This window comes from Phaenicophaeus curvirostris, chromosome 1 (assembly GCF_032191515.1).
Source record: "Phaenicophaeus curvirostris isolate KB17595 chromosome 1, BPBGC_Pcur_1.0, whole genome shotgun sequence".
In the NCBI taxonomy this organism is placed as follows: Eukaryota; Metazoa; Chordata; class Aves; order Cuculiformes; family Cuculidae; genus Phaenicophaeus; species Phaenicophaeus curvirostris.
In genome coordinates, this window is record NC_091392.1 from 200,341,798 (window position 1) to 200,362,811 (window position 21,014).

Sequence of the window (21,014 nt, forward strand, 5' to 3'; positions counted from 1 at the left end):
CAGATTGAAGTAGCTGCAAGGCACTAGTTGAATGAGAAATTTCTGATATGAACACATCAGGCATTGTATGCGATGTTTGCCACTTCCATGCGTGTGAAAACCACCTCAAAATACATTCTGAAAATCTTTTTTGAAAAGGCTGATTTTTATTTCTTTATTATTTAATATGAATCTCTCAAATTATGAGCCTGCCTTTAGCAGCAGTGCCACTTATAAACACCAGCAACAAGAAAAGCGTGTTGTGAGCATAAGCCTAGGGCAAAAGGCCTTGGCTTTTGAGTCTCCACGGTGCAATGTTATGGCTGTACTTGTCCTGATGGAAGTGGTTATGAAGGTGCCTTAACAGCACAGGCCCATTGGGTACAGCGTGTTTTCTGATCCCTGTTCTTCCACCAGTACTGACATACATAGAAGCAAATACCATCCTCGGTGCCAGTTTTTGCAATGCAGGACGTGAGTAAGCTGGCCCAGGACTTGCATAAAATAAACATATTTTTATTTTTCTTCTATTCCTGTTTTTTGAAACGCTCAACCTATTCAACTAAGAGAACCTCAAGGCCAGATTCTTTGCAACACGCAATACCTGAGCAGTGCTTTGAACAACATGCAATTAGATTTTTCTCAGGTTTTGGTTTGGGGTTTTTTGCTGCTACTGCTGGTTCTTTTTTGCTTTTTGATAAATTCAGCTTTGCTGCCATCTTGTGTTAAACATTTTCCTCCTCAGTATTTCTCAGAGTACTCCATAAAAGCATTTTGTATGGTGGAAAATGGGTTTTTTGCTTTAAGTACCAAAGTTGAAATTTAAGCAGTTTACTGTACATTCTCCAGAAATACCCTTTAAACTGATCTTTAAAATTTAGGCATGAGCCGACATACTGAAACTTTCTCCCACTCATTCTTTTACTGTCATTTTGGTGTGCGCTGGAGTTCTGCTCTGGCTGCAGTTTTGCTGATTGCTCATACAACTCCTGCAGTGTATTTTAGCTGTATTTTAGGAGTTGTACGTAGAGGTGGGTTTAGCAGCAGGCTCCTACTTGCTGGTCAAGTTAATCCACGTTCTATTGACTGAACCAAGTCAGAGTATAAACACAGGAGTAGTTATGCTGCTTTTTCTGAAGGAGCTGTAGTTGGGCACACTGACTGGATAACCCTGTCTAGACTGTGGGCAGGGGCTTTGGACAACTGGAGCCGGAGCAGAGCTTTACTTATTTACTTACTTATTTTATATTTTATTCGTAAAAAATGGAAGAATTGTTTTCCTTTTCTTTTGTGTAATTCTTTCTTGAACTACATTGTAAACCTTAAAATTACAAAACTTTTTCTATCCATTTATATAACTTAAACTTTTTAAGGTATATTGTATTTGGACCTTCTTAGATCCACTTGAATCAGCAGTGAGAGATTTTCAGGGCCAGGTCCTTAGCCGAGATAATGATTTCAGCTGGGCAGGTGATCATATAAAGCTGAGACGATCTACACAGGCTGCGGAGCCCTTCACTTGACTGTGTTGTCTTCATTGTTTGGTGGGAAGAGGTTCAAGAATTCACACCTGTTGTAGAGGCCCCACAAAAAGTAGCTTTTATGCACAAACTTCTTCCCAGTTCTTCAATCTTAGTGACCGACTTACAGGACAATCATTGGCTTTCAGCACCTCTACCTGTCCAGGTTTTCATCTGATCATGCAATACCAATTAAAAACAAGGGGGAAGACCTTCTTCTAGCCACTCATTCACACTTCTATTTGTACTGATGCCAATAGTCTGTCAGCCTTGAAAAAATTTAACTTATCAATGCAGCAAAACAGCAGGCTTCCTAAGGCAGAGGTGCTTACTGAAGGGCTCAGTGATGCCACAGCTGACACAAGGAGGTTTGGGATGCGTGAAGGGGGAAAGACAAGAAATGGGAAGGGAAGAGCAAGACTTCAGTCTGTTAGCAGTAAGTCATCGTATTAGATCCTCTGCTGAGAGAGTTGCGTTCTTGATCTCTCATCTCTCAAGCTGTGGAAGTTTGCACATTAAAAGATGTGGAATGTCTTGTGATGCTGGAATGGATGGGGCTCTGTTTCAGCTATTCCCCTGAAATATATGTGTTACTTTAGTACTGCAGTCTCTTAGTGAGCAGTAGGAACAAGGGAGGTAGAGTGATTTAACAACATTTCTTCAAGTATGACTGAGTGTAAGTTTAAAGAAAACATAAACATAGCAAAAGCTCCATTTTTAAGCTCTTTCACTTATAATAATCTATGGTACTGGTAAGACAAAGAAAAGTAGATTAAATTTGAATTGTGGCATTTTTAATGCCTGAGTCTAGGCTACTTCAGTAGTCGATGGAGAGAGAGAGAAGTGTTTTCATTGAATCATTCATTCCATCCTGAAAGAGAAGTTGGAAAAAGGGAAAAGAATTGTGCTCTTGAATACCTGTGGTTTTCTGCTGAATTAGGAGGCAGCCTAGACAGCCAGTTTTTTAGCCTAGATGATTAGCTTTTCAGTGGCTGTAATATATTAAGATAAATCTCTGCTGTTGTTGTGTCTTTTGTTATCGTATGCCCAAGTTAATAACTCTTTTTTGTTGTTTTCTTTACTTGGTTGTAGCTAAGCTTAATTATACACACAAAGAAAACAGTGCTAGTTAAAAATTAAATGCTTCTTATGTAATAGCAGATGAGAAGACTTACACATCAAAACATTTTTTAAAAAATTTAGAATAGAATAACTTAGAAAGTTTTTAAAATTAATATGTGATAGGAATGCATTAATTCAATAGCTAAATAAGCATTCAGAAAATCTGCTTGCACTTTTTACTACTTAAACATTTCTAAAATGAACTTTGAAAAGGATTTTCAACTGGATGCATGCAAACTTCAACTACCCTGTTGGAGGCAACCAGACATACCAGATAGTTTGCATTTTGTTCGTAGCAGGAAGGAATAGTCTGTCCACAACATACTTTCAAGAGTCTCATTTGTGGAAAATAGGTCATAGCCTAAGCAATTACTATGAAGAAAGTGAAAACATATTTTGAAGGAAGAAAAAGCCCACCTTGAATTCTGACAGCATGAACTTGGAAAAGACTCACCATCAAAGACTCCAGCTGAAATACAGGATAAAATTAGTAGGACACTGAATTAAATTATTATGGAAATGGCAACTTCATGATGCAAAAGGCTGTGTAACATCTCTCTTTCTTAAGGTCTGAGCATGGAGTCCTTGCTCAGCGTAGCTTTGTTATTGTGAGTAATGAAAGCTTAGTGTTGTAGGAGCTAAGACTCAGAATATTTTTTGCTTATGGTTTGCTGTACTTTGCTGCTAAAAATTAGTAGAAAATGACCTGTCCTTAGTTTTTGCTTTCTAACATTCACCTGAATAGAAAAAATGTGTAGCAGTTCTTAAGAACTATTTTTTCACTATCATAGGCAATACCTATTCTTTGTAATTTACTGTATGTTCTGTTATGTTTGTGTAATGCAGCATTAAGACCACATGTTAAAAATCTATAATGTTTCTCAAATTTGCCTTTTCAGCTCTTGGCCTTTCTTCAAGGATTATTTACATTTTACCATGAAGGATATGAACTGGCTCAGGAGTTTGCACCATACAAGCAGCAGCTGCAGTTCAATTTGCAGAATGTAAGAATGATTTGTATTTACACGATTTTGTTTGTTAGTTTCAGAATATTAAAGTAGACTCATAGCACTTTATTGGAACTCTAAAATTTGCAGTATTTTAGTAAGCAGAAATCAAATTAATATATGAATAGGCAAAAGTTAGTTTTAGTAATGTTAATGTAATGAAGATTCCTGTCAACTAATAGCTTTGGAAAAATTAATCTTCAGAGAGTTATATTATGATTCCAGTTATATTATGATTTTGGGAGCAAGAACCAGAAAAACAGAACAGTGGACAAGTTTTGATTAGAAAACACAGTAGTTCAGATAGGTTTAAACACATGTAAATGCTTTTCTGGAGTGGGGCTTGTCTTCTGGAGTAAGTGGATGTCCCAAAAATGCTCCAGCTAGTATAGAACAATGCAGTTTTTTTCTTTAAGATCAGATTGCTACAAAAAGCTTGTCCTGCTTTTTGCTAGCTTCCTGCTATATACAAAGCATACTTGGGAAGCCATTCTCTGGCTGTTCTCTGGGACACCAAAGAACTGGTGGGTCCTTCCTCCACAGTGTGCAGCTCTTACTAGTATTAAATTCCACCAGAAGAAAGGATCTGTTATTTACGTAGAGAGTTTCTCTCAAGTGAGCAGATGAATCTTTTGCTGTAGGTTGGTCTGAACTTGGTAGTAGGAGCCATACAAGGTTAATGTTGCCCCAAAATTCCTTAGCTTCCAGAAATAACAAAAATGCATTTATTCAACATACTTTTCCATTCATCGTAACTGCTGCATAGAGGCGTATAGTTATTTCCCTGTGTAACTCAGATGTTGCGCTTCCAAGAACATCCAAGTAAGTAGATACAAAACATCTTTATGCCTGATTTGCATTAGAAAAAAAAATGGAGTTCAATCTGTTAGTATCTGTCCAGCCCTATATTTTTCATGACAAGTAATTCCAGAGTACAGAACAAATTAAAGTGAGGGAATTCTATCGTGACATCATTTCCTCCAGGTTCTGCTTTTTTTGAGGTGAATCCATTTCTTTTCCATTTCATTCTTTCAAGAAAAGCTGCTCACTCCTCAGACATTTTTGTAGCTCCACTAGAATCACAGAATCATGAAATCATAATACTTTACAAGATCTGGCATCAGCTTTTGTGGATAGTGCTGTGGCCACTGAGTTTAGGGAGTATGAAACTGTTCTGGGAGTACAAGAGCACCTTACTGTGCTCAGCTTATTCTTGAGGAAATAAGGCAAAACCTCCTAGATTATTAACAGTTTTTCTTTTAGAGCAAAACGCAAATATTCTCTGACTGTAGAGCATTTCAGCTCCTTGTCCTTTGAAATTATGTATTTCCTACTTTCAGTTTGTTACTAAGACTGCTTCAGATAAAGGCACAAGGGGTCAGTGTTGCACAGCACAGGTTCAATGAAAGTGTGAAAAATGTGTTAGTCCAGAGATTTATTTACTTCAATATAGCAAGTTCTGAGAGGTGCATGACCCCACTGCAAAGACCAAAACTGGCATTGTAGACTTAGAGTATGTTAGTATCTTCTATGCGCATGTCTATAGAAACAGGATTTTAAAGGATATTTTCCTTTTCAATGTTCATTAAGAAATAGTTAGTATTTTCTTAAATATTATGTAAGTACATCGGGAAGTTGTAAATAGACTGCAGAGGTTAAGGGAGAGGTAAAGTTAGGCAGCAGGAACAATGTATTATGATTTTTTTTTATTATATTTATACATCAGAAGAGCATATACATGAAGATATAGTGGGATACAGTACATTATTCACTGCTTTTACACAGGAGTTTGACTTCTGGCTCCAGATCTATATTCACAGCTTCTTTTTCCCAGCTGTACTCTATACTAACTTGTCACTCAGAGCATCACCCAACCTCAGACAGAAGTGGAACTGTTTATGTAGGGAAAGACAAACTGAGGACAGCATTCAGGAAAAATTGTGTTCAGCTTGTCTGTTGTAGCTTTCCATTGTGTTGTGTTAAGGTCTTGGAGAATAGTTGTTCTGAACTGCTATTTCTGTTCTTAAAATTGTCCTACGGGTTAAAGCAGAAACAGTAACAGCCGTAAGAGGAGCAGAGTAGTGGCAGACCAGCTTAACAGGTCACCATGTTCTGACATGGCCTGTTGTTACCTTCACTGTTTCAGCTGGCCAGTTACATACTTTTTATGTCCATTTGGTTTGTTTTCTATAATTTGATTTAAAGTCCTGGCTGCTTAAAATAATAATTAAAAACTTAATAGGCAGAGATAAGCCCACAAAATGGGGACATTCTTCCCTTCAATGGCATATCCCTCTCAAAGGTCTCAAAATGACCTCTGTTTTGTCTGAACTGATATTTCACCCTAAGGATATAACCTGAAAAGTTCAGAGAAGGATTATTATCTCCTTCTCTAATAACTAATTGAATAATGTCTGTCGTCAAAAGGAAGATTTAACATGTGGATTATTATATTACTGTGCAACTTCCTGAACAGCCCACAAAAGAGGGAAAGTATTGGCTAGAGTATAGTGTCCTGAGAGCACCTTTCTAATGCGTCAGGATTAGAGCCTGTAAGATGACTTTCCTGAAATATTACAGTAATCTTTATTCTTTTCTCTAAGATCAAAGTGTTCAATATCTGATATATTAGTAGCAACCTATCAAACCTCTGGCAGCTCATAATAGTTCTCCTTTACCATACTGTGCTAGGTTTGTGGAGGGAAACCCTAGTCCCATTTAATTCCCAAGTGAAGAAGCTAGCAGACAGCAGGACAAGCTTCTGGTGGCAATCTGTGATTCCCACTGAATTCAATAGCCAAAAATGTCCATTTACATGTGTGTAGATATTAGCAGGAATTAATAACCCAGCTTTGTACTTAATCATTTCCTTGGCTAGATGCCTGGTTTTACATATGTGATATTTAGGGCAGAGTCAGTCCTTCCATGCTTTTGGCATAGTTCTGCCACTTGTGACCTGTTTCTCGCCTAGCATATTTATGTTATACTTATCTGTTGTGTTTGCATAGTCCTGTCAAAAAAATGTTTGTGACAGTGCCGGTAACCTGACTATTCTGAATATCAGCAGCTGTGGTGTTCTGCAGGTACGGATACACAGTACCACAGCTGTCTAGAGACTTTAGCCTGGCATTAACCCAAACCAGTGTTTTCTGCACTGTACTTTAAGTGGGACTTACTACTCCAGGTTTGAGGCTATGCAGTCAGCAGCTTCTAGTTTAGCCTGGCTTCTGTCTGTGTATCCAACAGCAAAATACTGTGTAAGCATACCTGAAAATATGAAATTCGCTCCTTTCTAAGGTTAGTGACCTGCAGAGAAAGAAATGTTACTGTTCTCAACTGTGTTTCCTTTACACTTGTGTGCATAACTTGAATTCTTCATTACTTTGTTATTCCTAGGTTTCCAGAGCAATGAAGTGTGTTGTTCTTTATTGCCTTTTCCCCCCTTTTATGTCTCTGGCAAATGCCTCTGTAGGTCTCTGATACAATCTTCTTGGCATTATTAGCAATTAGTTCTTAATTGTTGCTTTAGTAATTTCATGGGACATGTTTTTTTGTTTCTTTTTCCTGCTTTTAGACCAGGAATAACTTTGAAAGCACTAGGCAGGAAGTGGAGAGACTCATGCAGAGAATGAAATCGGCCAACCAGGATTACAGACCACCAAGTCAATGGACAATGGAAGGCTATCTCTATGTGCAGGAGAAACGTGAGTCAAACTGGTGTACCTTTTAATTTTATTTGAAAGGGGTAGCAACAAATGCAAGGATGAGAAAACCGTTTAGTTTAGCAGGACAGCACATCTCTCTGCTTCAATGTCTGCAGACCAGCTGCGGTTATTTTCCAAATGCTTAAGAGGTTCAACAGAAAAATAAATCTTTGACTTTTCAAAAAGCACTCCAAGTAGCAAAGGTCAGATGGAGTGGTGATCAAAACTCTTGTAAACAACTCAACTCCTGCCCCCTGGGTCCCTGTGGGTAGGTACCTGCTATTGGCCACCCCAGTGGCTGACTGGAAGCAAGCTCTGCTCTGGCTGGCTGCCCTACTCCTTGGTGCAGAAGCTGCAAGCTCCCAGCACTCTGCTTTACCTACACCTGCTGTTTCCTGTGCTTCCTTTGCCTGAGCAGGACCCATAGTTCACCTAGCAGGAGCAATTTCCACCTTGTACCAGGGATCTCTACTGACCCATCCACCTTAAGTGTAAATACATAATGGAAAACAAAGGTGTAAGAAGGAGAAAAATCATCTAAATACAGTGTGTCAGTTTCAAAATAGCTGCAAATCTATCCTATGTTTTGTACGTTTCAAGACATATGAGAATGAAGTGGTAAACTAAATGGAGAAACAGAAGTAAAGTTGTCTTAAGTGTCTGAAAATACTTGCAAGATCCCAGCCATATGTAATGGTGCAAATGAAAACAGAAGCAGGAAATATGTGTTAAAGTCAAATGAGAGAAATCAAAACTATGTGTCTCTTGAAGTATCAGTTGCCACCTTTTTTCACTTTAACCAGAATAACAAGCCAAGCCAAACTAGCTGTGTTAAGCAGGATCATGCGAAGTCCTCAGTAACATAGGGGTTTTTTTTGCATGGGATACCCAGATTTATTTATTTATTTATTTATTTTTCTATTTGCTGTGGAATCAGTCTGATACTAGAAAAGTATACAGCAATGTTTTGAGGTAGTGTATACATGCATGCACAAGTTTGACGTTCATGCAGAAATTATTAAATACAACTTTTCACCTGATTTCTCAATCTAAAAATAAATAGAAGGCATCTGGATGTAGAATCCCTGTGTCAGACTTGACCCCAGACGACCTCAGTTTTGAGGAGATCTTCTTCACTGCTCTCCTTTTAGGATGATAACTCAAGAGACTACCTGGAGTTATAGATAATTGATTTTCTAAATAACATCATGAAATTAATCTATATTCCATATGTGAGCTAAAAGAAAGAAACCTTGATGCTTATCATGGTTAATCTCTGCCACTTTTACTCTCTGTAGCATTGAAAGTTTTAAGACCTTTTATGTTTTAATTGCGTAATAATAATAAAAGAAACCTGTGTTAAGTGGAAATTACACTGAGCTCTGCTAATGGGGGAGCATTGGGCACATGCTGTGCTTCATTAACTAGCGAGAGGCCAACTTGACATCCTCTTACTGAAAAGAAATTTGTTCATTAGTTTATTCTGGAGTAAGAGTAAAAGGGTCTGTAATCTCAGTGTCAGTGGGGAAGGTACTGGTTGTGTTTTTCCTTGTCATGCAGGTTTACTTTCCTACTGCTGTCATCCTGTAGGCTCGTGTAATATTTTGGACAAGTGGATTAAATACATACTATTCTTGAGAGTAAAACTAAATCCTGTATTTATTTACAATACTAATATGTGTGTGTGGTTGTAAATACATTTTTTTTTAAAAATAGCAGTAAGTCATAAATTGTTTCTGTTCTGATGGACAGTCATGAGTAACAGGCTTAAAATTGCAATGTAGATTTCTGGCTACAATTTTGATTGAAAAACACATTTCTTCTAAAATGGCCTAAAAACTCTCTGAGAGCGCTCATCCTTCTTGTATATGCCAAAAGCATTATGAAATGCCATCAGAGGAAAAACTGATTGTAGGTACAGAACAGGTACCACCTGAGACTTCAATTCATAACATATTTTTTTGCAAAATGCAAGCAGTGGGAGGACTTTCTCTGAGTCAGCATAACAGACAGTGTAAATTTCTGTGTCTGCATTTGTGGATTTCCAGACATCTGACATGCATGACTGCTGCGACCTCTTAAATATCCATCAACTTTGTGGGAGGCTACATTTAGAAGGCAAAGCCATTGTATCTGTAGCAAAACTACTTGATTTGGTTTTTAACACCACATCATTTAACCATGTACATTTAACAAGAAAGAAACCAAACCCCTTAAAATACATTTTTTTAACTCAGCTTTTTCATGTTAAAAAGAATTAAAAGGTCCAGATATATCCTACTTGCAAAACAATCAATATTGTATTTTTCCCATGAGTAACTCCCATTGTAATTATTGGAAAATCATGTGTTGGCTGAAAGTATCATCTAGTCCTTTCTTATTCTGAATTTACACAGTTGTTACAATGCTGCATTAGATATACATTAGTTTTGCTTTGGCACCTTCTCTTGCAGTGATGCTGCAAAGAGGGGCTATTTTGAATGCCAAGCTCTGAAGCGCAATGCTGTCCAAGAGGAAAGAAATGCTTTTCCCTACTTGGTGCCTCTTCACAAATAGCCATGTATTTGGTCTCTTCGACTGAATATCCAGAAGCTGTGTCAATGCTACTAAAACGAGTGGGGCTGTACTCTGTCATAGAGACCAGCTCACACAGAATATCCCACCCTCTGTGCTGAATTTTCTGTCTTCGAATAGGAAGAAGGTCCAGGTTACCTATTGACTGTGTGTTACCTAGTGACCATAAATGCTGCCAGCACTGTTTATTAACCAGTGCAGATATAGCCATAATGTTCTGGCCCAAGGGGGAGCAGTCACACTGCAAAAACCTGATATATCCTGTCTTCTGCAGTGCAACACTCCTCCAGACAGATGTACCTGCAAGAATCCAGGAGCTTATCTTGTTCTCTGTGCTACAGTGAAAAGATTATTTTTCCAGAAAAATGTGTGTGAATCTGATTATACATCTAGGATGTGGGGAGAATGAGTTTTTAAACAAATTTTAGATGAATCTAAAATTTTAGATTAAAGCTGCAATCTTTGAGAATTATACCTGAACAACATGTTCAATTTCAAACACTAGGGGAGTTTTTGTAGGCTATATGTGGATGCTGTTATGTTTCCTTTCTATCTAACTCCTACTAACATAGTGATGAAATGGTAAAATAATTATCTTTAATACTACCTCTCTTTAATCTAGGACCTCTTGGATTTACATGGGTAAAACATTACTGCACTTATGATAAAGGAACAAAAACATTTACAATGAGTATAGCTGAAACAAAATCCGGTGGAAAAGTGGTAAGTTGCACATGTGTGAATATGTATGTGAACTGTATAATCTGTCTTCTATATTTGGCATTCAGGAACTGTTAAAAAAAAATGGTGAACAAAGCATAAGGCTGTTTTCATACATGAAGTAATGAATGTCATGGGTAAATTAAATACTTAAATTTATTTATTTTACAACCTGTAAACCACATATTAAATATCTACAATAATGCAATGGAGACAAATGCATAGGAAATCTCTCATATTTGCACAGAATAATAGATTGGATTAGATTTGGAAGGGAGCTCTGAAAATCACCTAGTTTAATTTCCATGCTCAGTGCAGGGACAACCAGAGCAGGTTAGCAAGGACTGTGTCCACTCAGATCTTAGATATTTCCAAGGATGGAGACTCCGCAGCCTGGCCACCTTAAAAAATGCTTTTCTTAAGTTTTAAATGGAATTATTGGTATTTCAGTTTGTGCCCATTCCCTCTTGTGTTTTCACTGTCCACCACTGAGAATAATCTGATTCAGCCTTCTTTATTCCTTCCCATCAGATGTTTATAGATAAATGACTGCTGTTATCTGCCTTCTCCAGATTCTCTTCTGTTCCAGGCTGAACAGTCTCAGCTCTCAGAACCTCTCCTCGTATGATGGATGCTCCAAGTCCTTAATCAACTTAGTGGCCCTTCGCTGGACTTGCTCCAGTACATCCCTGTCCCTCTTGTACTGAGGAGCCCAGCACTGGACACAGCACTCCAGATGTGTCTTACTAGTGCTGAGCAGTCAGGAAAGATGACCTCCCTTGACCTGCTGGCAACACTCTGTCTGATGTAGCCCGTGAAGCTGTTCGCCTTCCTTGCTGCAAGGGTGCATTGCTGATTCATGGTCAGCTTATTTTCCACCAGGATCTGCAGGTCCTTTTCCATCCAGTCAGCCTCAACCTGTCCTGATGGCTTGGGTTATTCCTTCCCAGGGGCAGGACTTGACATTTCCCTGTGCTGAACTTCAAAAACATCCCTTTCTGCACCTTCCTCCTACTTTTTGTAGTTCCTTCTGTGTGGCAGCACACCAGTCTGGTCTATCAACCACAGTTTTGTATCATCTTAAAACATGCAGAGGCTGCATTCTGTCTCATTCTGGTATCCGTCTGAACCTCTACTGTGAGCTCAGCAGTTGAGCTAGTTTTCAGTTCAACTCACCATCTATTTATGTAGACTATACTTTGCCAGTTTGGCTATGAGGGTGCCGTAGAAAACATCCTGTTGTAATGTCAAAAGCCTGGCAAAGTTCAGACAGACAATATTCATTGCTCTACTCTCATCAACTGAGCCACATCACGTTGTGGAGAGCTATCAGATTGGTCCTGCATGATTTTCCCTTCATTAAATTCATGTTGACTACTTCCAGTAACCTTATTGTCCTTAATATGTTTGGAAATGCTTTCCAGAATTACTTTCTCCATCACCTTCCAAAAGGTCAAGTTGATGCTGACTGGCCATATCCTTCTTGCTCTTTTTGAAAGCAGGAGTGATATCTTATTTCTCCCGTTCCTCAGAAATTCCCCTTATTGCACCAGCCTTTCCAACATTATAGGGAGTGACCTCACAATGATGGTGGCCAGAACTAGGAGTTAGTCAACTTCATTCTTTAGAAATCGTTTTATCTGTATGTAAGAGTTGACAGAATTAAGGATATTCATTCTAGCATGTAACGTATAATCATGTTATCTATGCAGATATTTGTAAAGTTTTGGATTTAAGGAGTTTTCTGAAATATAATTAAATAACAAATATGTGTTAGGAAGCTTGTAACTTTAGTCTTACCTTATAAATAAAAAAAATGCTATAGATGAGGTCCAACACAAAAAAAACCTCGAGACTAACCCTCTCTGGTCTCTCTGGAACCAGGAGTGGGAGGGTAGAGGCAAAGATAGTTATAGAACCTCTTGTAACCTGTCACAGTGAGACAAGGCTCACTTCGATCACTTCACCCTGTACAGGTGGACACATGTTCAATACAGATATTTTCTTACCCTCGGTCAGAAAATGTCAGTGTGCAAGAGTGAACAGGGAGTTAACATCAAGTTTCTTGTGAAACTGAAGAAATCTGCGGCAGAAACTTTTCAGTTATTGACTAAGCCTTATCGTGAAGAGTGCATGTCTTGTGAATGCATTTTTGAATCGGTGCTCAAAGGAACCCATTTTGGAGGTTGTAGAGAGGAGGGTGCTGGCCTCTTCTCCCAAGTGACGGGGGACAGGACAAGAGGGAATGGCCTCAAGCTCCGCCAGGGGAGATTTAGGCTGGACATTAGGAAAAAATTCTTCACAGAAAGGGTCATTGGGCACTGGAACAGGCTGCCCAGGGAGGTGGTTGAGTCACCTTCCCTGGAGGTGTTTAAGGGATGGGTGGACGAGGTGCTAAGGGGCATGGTTTAGTGTTTGATAGGAATGGTTGGACTCGATGATCCGGTGGGTCTCTTCCAACCTGGTTATTCTATGATTCTATGAAAGCAAAAACAACAGAGACCCTTAACAGCCTTTCAGAAAATGATCTGCAGAATTGCTTTGCACATTGGCCATATCCAATGCAGCTGTTTGTCAATGCATAAGGGACCTATCTTGAAGGTGATTGTAGTTAATTTTCATAATTTGTTAAATGAAAAGACTTACAGGCACTCTCAGTTTTTTTGTGTTGGACCTCATGTGTTCCTAAGTAATTTTAATCCCCTATTTTAAGGCATATTCTTTGACACTGTTTGTAGAGTTACTTGAGATGTGAAGCCAATGTATGCCATCATACTGTTCATGCTAATTTTGTGTTGTGTGTTTTACAGAATGGCCTTGTCACAAGCTCACCAGAAATATTCAAGCTAAAATCTTGCATCAGGAGAAAGACGGATTCAATTGACAAACGTTTCTGTTTCGATATTGAAGTATTTGAGAGGTTTGAATTTATTTCATTGTGTTAACAATATTTATGTTATTAAAAATAGAATCACTCGCAACCAATATATAATAATTACTCATGTAATAGGAACACATATTTCTCAATATGCTTGTATCCAGACAAACCTGGCAGTTTTCCAACTGAAATATTAAGCAGTAGTCACAACAGAATGAAGAAAAACAAAAATTAGTTTATATTTCTAAAATGTTTTTGAGAGAAACAGTTCTGCTTAAGAATCTGTGGGTAGCTAGCAAGATTAAATATTAAAATGAAAATAAACTTGGACTTCAAGAAAACAGGAGAACAATCATACATCTTAATCTAGATTTATCTTTTTACACTCATGATAGTAGGTAGCAAACAAAATACTCAGCTTGGCATTTTTATGTATAATGACAGTGCTTGCTCCTCCTTAAATAGTTTAGTGTATGTCTGTGAACACACATTTTGATGTTGTATATTGCCCAGTAGCTTTCTTGCATGTTTTTTAAATACAAAGTGTCAATATAGGTCTTTCAGAAGAAGTGGGGAAGGATGCTGGTTTTTTGGTTATTTATTTTTGTATTGGAAGATGAATACGTGGTAAAACTATGGTGTCTTTTACTTGTGAACCTCCTGTAGAAAAGTCATTGTTTGTGACAATCTGCTGAGAGTTTTGAGCAGAGGTACACTATACTGGTGGGGGAGCAGGACTTTTTAAAATGGACTGTCTTGTGAGCATTATGTGTTGGCAAATCAGCAACTTAATTTCAAAGCATTTTTAAAAGGAACTTATTTGCCTATGATCACAAATGGAGACTAATTCTTTGTATATACACGTCTGTTCATATAATTATTTCACAAAGATCAAAATCAGTTCCCTCATCCCTTCTCTGGTTTTTGTGACTCTCTTCATGCAGCGTCAAAGCTTCATCATCAAGAGAGGATATGTCACTTCATTAACTTCTAGCGTAGTGGTTAGAGCACAGCCAGTGGAAAGAACCTTCTTTTTAATCCTTTCAAATAAAAAAATCCTCGACCATGACAGTACTCAACTCAACTGGCTTTATATCTCCGTACTTAAAATACTACCTCAAATCTCTCTATTAAGGCAACTATTTTAGGGCACGTTTCTTTTGACCAACTTTGGATGTCTGTTTTAGTATTTGATGACTTTTAGATGAAAAGAACCTACTTCTCTTCATTTGCTATGAAAGAAATGTAGATAACCAGTGCAGGCATAGAAACATTTAGTCAAATACAGCTGAATTATCTTGCACTTATGTTTTCCACCTTAAACCTCTCCCCAGTGAAAAATGGGCTGTGTTGGATCCTGTTTGCAGATGTGTAAATCATCTTGCAGTATGGAAGCGTCTCACACCAATTAGAGGGTTGTAGCACTTAGGACTAGGCATCTAAAATTAGGTGTCACAGTACTGAACATTAAAAAAAAACCCAAACAAGCTTGGTTTTAGGTCTAGCTGAAAGTTATTGTGTTCTGTCAGAAGCCATCAATTTTCCTTAACTTCTTTCTGTCTTTTATGCATTCACTTCATGTCAGTATGTGTTTAGATTCTAACTTTGGATACTCTCTGAGGAGAAAAGCGAATTAATAATCAGTAAATGTATATGTTTGTAACAGACCTGGAATCATCACACTTCAAGCTTTTTCAGAATCCAACCGAAAACTTTGGCTTGAAGCTATGGATGGAAAGGAACCAGTAAGGATGTGTTTTCGTTTTCTTTTCTTTTTGCACTTTTGTGCCACACATATTAAAGAAAGAAACTAGTATGCATTTCCAGTCCTATGTTACAGTGCAGGCAAATACAGCTCTGTTCTTTGTGAGACTTTATCACAAATACACAGTGAAGATGGGTACAATGTAGAAAAGCAGAACTATTGGTGAATTTAAGCCTATTATTTTATGTTAGGATATTTAATGTTTAAGTAATATGATTGCATAATCCGTAATAAGTTTCATTGTTTAGATAACATTTGTGAGTGGTAGTTTCTGCTCTGGTAAGGACAAATCGTCTTTTGGGCAGCATCATGGGGTAAACAATTAACTCCATCTTGAAAGGCACAGCAGTGAGCAGAAAAATCTATTGAAAGCTACTAAAAGACAGGCTTGTCTGAGATTTTTTTCCCGCTATTAATCTGCTCTTAAAATAGTCACTGAATGCCAGACCTGTATCAAAAGGAAGAAAAAATGATTGGTTTGTTTTATGAAATAAAGTAGTGTATTTACAAGCTTTGTGCTTGACTAAAACAATACAGAAATTAGATCAGTAGTTGTTTTGGAGTCTGCAGATGTGATTTCTAACACATTTAATGTGTCTATAAGTTTAATGTTATTAAATCCCTAGTCAGTCTAGGGCTGGTCTGAATAGGTTTCTAGGTTACATGTCTGTCTTCTCCCCAGCAGTGAGGATGATTATCTATGTAAACCTACAGACACAATCAAAACAGTGGGTTGTTGACCTCTTCACCAGCTCAGATTTAGTGTAGGGCTGTTAACCTGGGTGAGTGCTGTGGGGGAAAAAGTCAAGAGCAGGTGAAAGGCAAGGTCAGCTTTCCCCTAACAGCAAGCTAATACACAGCATGTTGCAGTTAGCTTAAGAAATGCTTAAAACTCAACAATAAAGAATTTAAAGCACAAACATTGATATGTTGCATTTTTTTTTTACAGATCTACACGCTGCCAGCCATTATTAGCAAGAAGGAAGAAAGTAAGCCTTTATTTATATAGATTTACCGGATATAGATATTGCTAGATTTGTTATGTACTGGCTTCTAGATATGTATGTTTGGGAGATAGGGATTAATTATTTTGCATTTTCTTTCTGTTGTTGTGGCATAACTGTTTGTTGGATGACACGATTGGGTTATTGTAGAATCATAGAATCATCAGGTTGGAAAAGACCTCTTGGATCATCGAGTCCAAGCATTCCTATCTGCCACTAAACCATGTCCCTGAGCACCTTGTCTACCCATCTTTTAAACACCTTCAGGGATGGTGACTCAACCACATTCCTGGGCAGCCTCTGCCAGTGCCCAATGACCTTTTCTATGAAAAATTTTTTCCTGATATCCAGTCTGAACCTCCCCTGGTGCAGCTTGAGGCCATTCCCCCTTGTCCTATCACCTGTCACTTGGGAGAAGAGGCCAGCTCCCTCCTCTCTACAACCTCCTTTCAGGTAGTTATAGAGAGCAGTAAGGTCTCCCCTCAGCCTCCTCTTCTCCAGGCTAAACAACCCCAGCTCTCTCAGCTGCTCCTTGTAAGACTTGTTCTCCAGCCCCCTCACCAGCTTGGTTGCTCTTCTCTGGACACGCTCCAGAGCCTCAACATCCTTCTTGTAGCGAGGGGCCCAGAACTGAACACAGGATTCAAGGAGCGGTCTCACTGGTCCCAATTACAGGGGCAGAATACCGTGCGTGGTCTTCCTGGCCACACCGTTTCTGATCCAAGCCAAGATGCCATTGACCTTCTTGGCCACCTGGGCACACTGCTGATTCATGTTCAGTCGGCTGTCAATCAACTCCCCCAGGTCCTTGTCCTCCACGCAGCTTTCTAGCCAGACTTCCCGTAGTCTGTAGCTCTGCATAGGGTTGTTGTGCCCCAAGTGCAGGACCCGGCATTTGGCCTTGTTGAACCTCATGCCGTTGTTCTCAGCCCAGCGGTCCGGTCTGTTCAGATCCCTTTGCAGAGCCTCCCTACCCTCCCGCAGATCGACACTTCCACCCAGCTTAGTGTCGTCTGCAAACTTGCTAAGGGTGCACTCAATGCCTTCATCCAGGTTATACTAAAAAATACCCTAAGCTGTGTAAACTGTGAGAAAGCCTTCAACTTTTGTATTACTATCAAACGTAAATTGTAAGAAAATTTGATTGGCTCCAAAGCTCCAGTATATTTAACAAATCTGTGAAGAGTTTCTATTGGTTGTCTGTATACCTTTAATGTAAATACATGCCTGTGTGTGAACTAATATCCCTATATGGATCACATCTGTTTTGTTTTAGGTGTATATGCACCTATAACAGATACATTGAGTAATAAAATGAGTATAGTTAAAGATACTATGAAATGTATGTGTATAATTCTATTAACATTATAAACAATGTATCTTATTGGCATAATATTATATTAACACAGTTATGGAAACATGACTTATTTGTGTGGGTGTATGTATCTCGGAGAGCGAGATGTGTCAGCTGTGGACATACATCTTTATAGGAGGTTTATTTGAGGTTCTGGAAATGTAAAATTTAACCTTACCTCTTTTTTTATAAGATGATGTTTATTTTAATGGTGGCAAATATGGTGCTTTAAGATCGTCTTTATTTAGCTAGTTAGAGGAACGACCATTTAGATATAAAAATTAATGAGAAGTACATTCACTTGAAATAAGCTCACTAATTAAAGTCAATAACAAAGACTATTTTCCTGTGTTACAATTTTATGTGTATGTGGAAGGTACAAAGAATGTTGTATTAAAACCAATGAACATATTCTGTTCATGCTGTAGGTCCTAAACTTTTAAAAGCCTTTTGCTCAACAGAGGGAAGAGAATACAGGAATGTAATTTTAAAGCAACAGGCTTTCAGCTGTATATGTTGAGGGGCTACTGATTTCTGTGAAAGACAATAGAATATTCTGCTCCTAATGATCCGATAATGATTAGGAAGTTGGGAGTTTCATAGCTAAGGATCTGTCTACAAGAATATTTTTACAGAATAAGTGTCATAATCCTGTGGATAGGTGTGTTTCAGCCCTTGGCTGATGTGTGAATGTAGCTAAACATGGAAGTTTTGTGTATTGATAAGTTAGAAAATAATTGCCTTTTTTCCTTTTTTTTATAGTGTTCTTAAATGAAGCGGGTTTCAACTTTGTAAGGAAATGTATTCATGCTGTAGAAACAAGAGGTGTGTATTAAATCTCTAATTATGTATTCAATTGTTATGGGTATTTTTCTCATATTTTACTTTGATTATTTCTACATTCTTTGCCACTGTGCTTTGAAGTGTGTCCACCATTTGATTTGTCACATTTTATCTGTGTACTTTACACTTAAAACTGTTGTTGCAAGCTCTAACAGTAGTTAACAAATAATTTAAGTGGGTTTTTTAAACATTTTTTCTGATTTCAATATACAGTTGCACATATCTTTAGTCTTCTAGTGTGGGTGGAATTGTGCTTTCTCAAGTTAAAACTATTGGGAGCCTCAGTTCACAAATTCGGTTTCTGCTGTGAAACCTGAAGACCAAAGACTGGCATGAATAGTATCTGCTGGAACCATCTTCTTTTGCAAAGCATAATTCCTATCATTTTAGTCACTCATTTTGCTCATGGTTTATCCATTTTTTTAAATGTTTAGAACCTAATTTGTAGTAATGGGAGCATGTAAAAAGAAAATAATCAGTCTACTCATGGAGTGATATCTAGGAATTCACGGAAAGTTTTTAGTTATCCTCTTTCAGATGAAGAGATATGGCTGTATTGCTTTCCATTAGAAGAAGGAATCTTTTCCTGTCCGTGCACTGAAACTGCTAGTTCTCATCTTCTCATCAAGCAGCATCTTGTGAATGACATACTTTAAACATTACTTATGATTAGTACCTGCACTGTTAAAAAAAAAACCAAAAACAAAAAAACAACAAACAGTTGAAACTTATGGGTAAACTGGGACTTGACTGTCTCTTGTTTTTCATGGTGATGCATAAGATATAAATTTTCATCTACAGCATTGCAACAGTGTACAGAATGTTGGGATTTGGGTGATACAATAATTTTCTCCTATAAATGTCAATCAAATCTTAATTGGAAGGGGTGATGGTCTAAGCAACTATGGATGCATAGTAATTCCACTGAAATCTATGTAGGATCGATTTGTTTACACGTAATGTGTTTTAAGACTGTTTTGGGGTCATTTCACTTTTCCCAGCCATTTCCTTGTTGTTTGCTAATATGCATCATTTATATGCAAAAGAGTTGTGTTAATGTAAAATTATGATTATAGTATGGTGTGGATTCAGTCGAATGCATTTTTTAATATCCTAGAAGAGAATTAAGTAGTGTAAAGCAGTGCTCAAGAATGTTCTTGTACAATTTCCCGTAAATACATTTAGTTGTTTTGAAAACATACACCAAGGATGCATCATCATATATTGAAATAGCCATATTTTCCTTATTTTCATTGTGCTTTTCCCAATGTAGGTATTACAATCCTGGGGCTGTACAGAATAGGAGGTGTAAACTCCAAAGTGCAAAAGCTGATGAATACCGTATTTTGTAAGTATCTGAAATTAACCTTTGCCAGTGTGCAACATGTGTACTGTGGTCCCTTTTGCCTTAACTGCTGTGCTCAGAAGAGTATGTCATAATGTTTACAATTTTGTATGTGCACTTACAGCCACTAAATTGAGTTTGCACTCTTAGAATCATAGAATCACTAGGTTGGAAAAGACCTCTAGGATAATTGAGTCCAACCGTTCCTATCAACCACTAAACCATGTCCCTGAACAGTCACTCTTAAAATGAGTGATCTGTCTAACTACTTTCTTGTGTGCACTGTTACTCAATTTCTGCATGTAATCATTGATATACATGAGGGAATTACTGATAAAATGCATTTCTACTTCTAACTCTAAAGTTATATGTACTGGTATGTATTTGGTGTATTTCAGTAGTGTTCCAAAGTTCATTTCTGTAACACAGCATGACTCAATTTAATAGACAATTGTTCTAGTCTTTCAGTTTTCTTGTTAGTTGAACTATCTTACGTCTGTATTCGAGCGCCTAAGCCAAATACTTAAGTAATTCTCTATTGACTTTTGCTTGCTTTACACTTTGATACAGCACATATTTTTAATATTTAGAGGTACTAAATGTGAGTGCTAACTTGATTTTTATTTATTTTTATTTTTATTTATTTTTATTTTGCTAGAGATTAAAATATTTAAATTGATCAGTGTGGTAGTTTGTCTGGCTAATAAATAATCACACAAGTTAAATAACTAATCTGTCACCTTCTGTTTTGCTGCTTTTCTAGTTAGTTTGTTAGTCAACCTATAACACAATTGTAATTCAAATTTCTACCAGCCCCTAAATCTCCTCCTGATATGGATATTGATATGGAACTTTGGGACAATAAAACAATAACAAGTGGATTAAAAAACTACCTCAGGTAAGTATGATGCTACATAAATCTCAGTATTCCTTTTCTGGTTCATTCATCTTTTGCTTATTAATATCATATTACAATTCGTGTATCAATTAACATGGTAATAATTGAGTATATTATTATCTTGCCGAATATCCCTGTGATTATGTGCGATAATAAAACTAAAATTTGTCACACCCTTTCTGCCTACTAAGATATGCCTTAGGTAGCCCTTAATTTGCCTGAATTTAATTAATTGCATGTTTTTTTGTTGTTTTTTTCCATTAACCACAAAGCACATTGGTCTGTCTTTCTTTCCTTAGTC

The 21,014-nt window shown here is 37.6% G+C and overlaps 1 protein-coding gene across 1 annotated transcript in view; it reads left to right on the forward strand.

Moving 5' to 3' along the window:
* ARHGAP42 (Rho GTPase activating protein 42) overlaps positions 1-21,014 on the forward strand; it is a 166,416-nt gene that overhangs the window by 115,973 nt on the left and 29,429 nt on the right. The window contains exons 7-15 of the mRNA XM_069883489.1: positions 3,521-3,625; positions 7,203-7,332; positions 10,529-10,629; positions 13,437-13,546; positions 15,171-15,249; positions 16,219-16,258; positions 18,390-18,452; positions 19,744-19,818; positions 20,629-20,713. Of these exons, the coding sequence (XP_069739590.1) occupies positions 3,521-3,625; positions 7,203-7,332; positions 10,529-10,629; positions 13,437-13,546; positions 15,171-15,249; positions 16,219-16,258; positions 18,390-18,452; positions 19,744-19,818; positions 20,629-20,713 (788 nt within the window). The remainder of the gene's footprint in view (positions 1-3,520; positions 3,626-7,202; positions 7,333-10,528; positions 10,630-13,436; positions 13,547-15,170; positions 15,250-16,218; positions 16,259-18,389; positions 18,453-19,743; positions 19,819-20,628; positions 20,714-21,014) is intronic.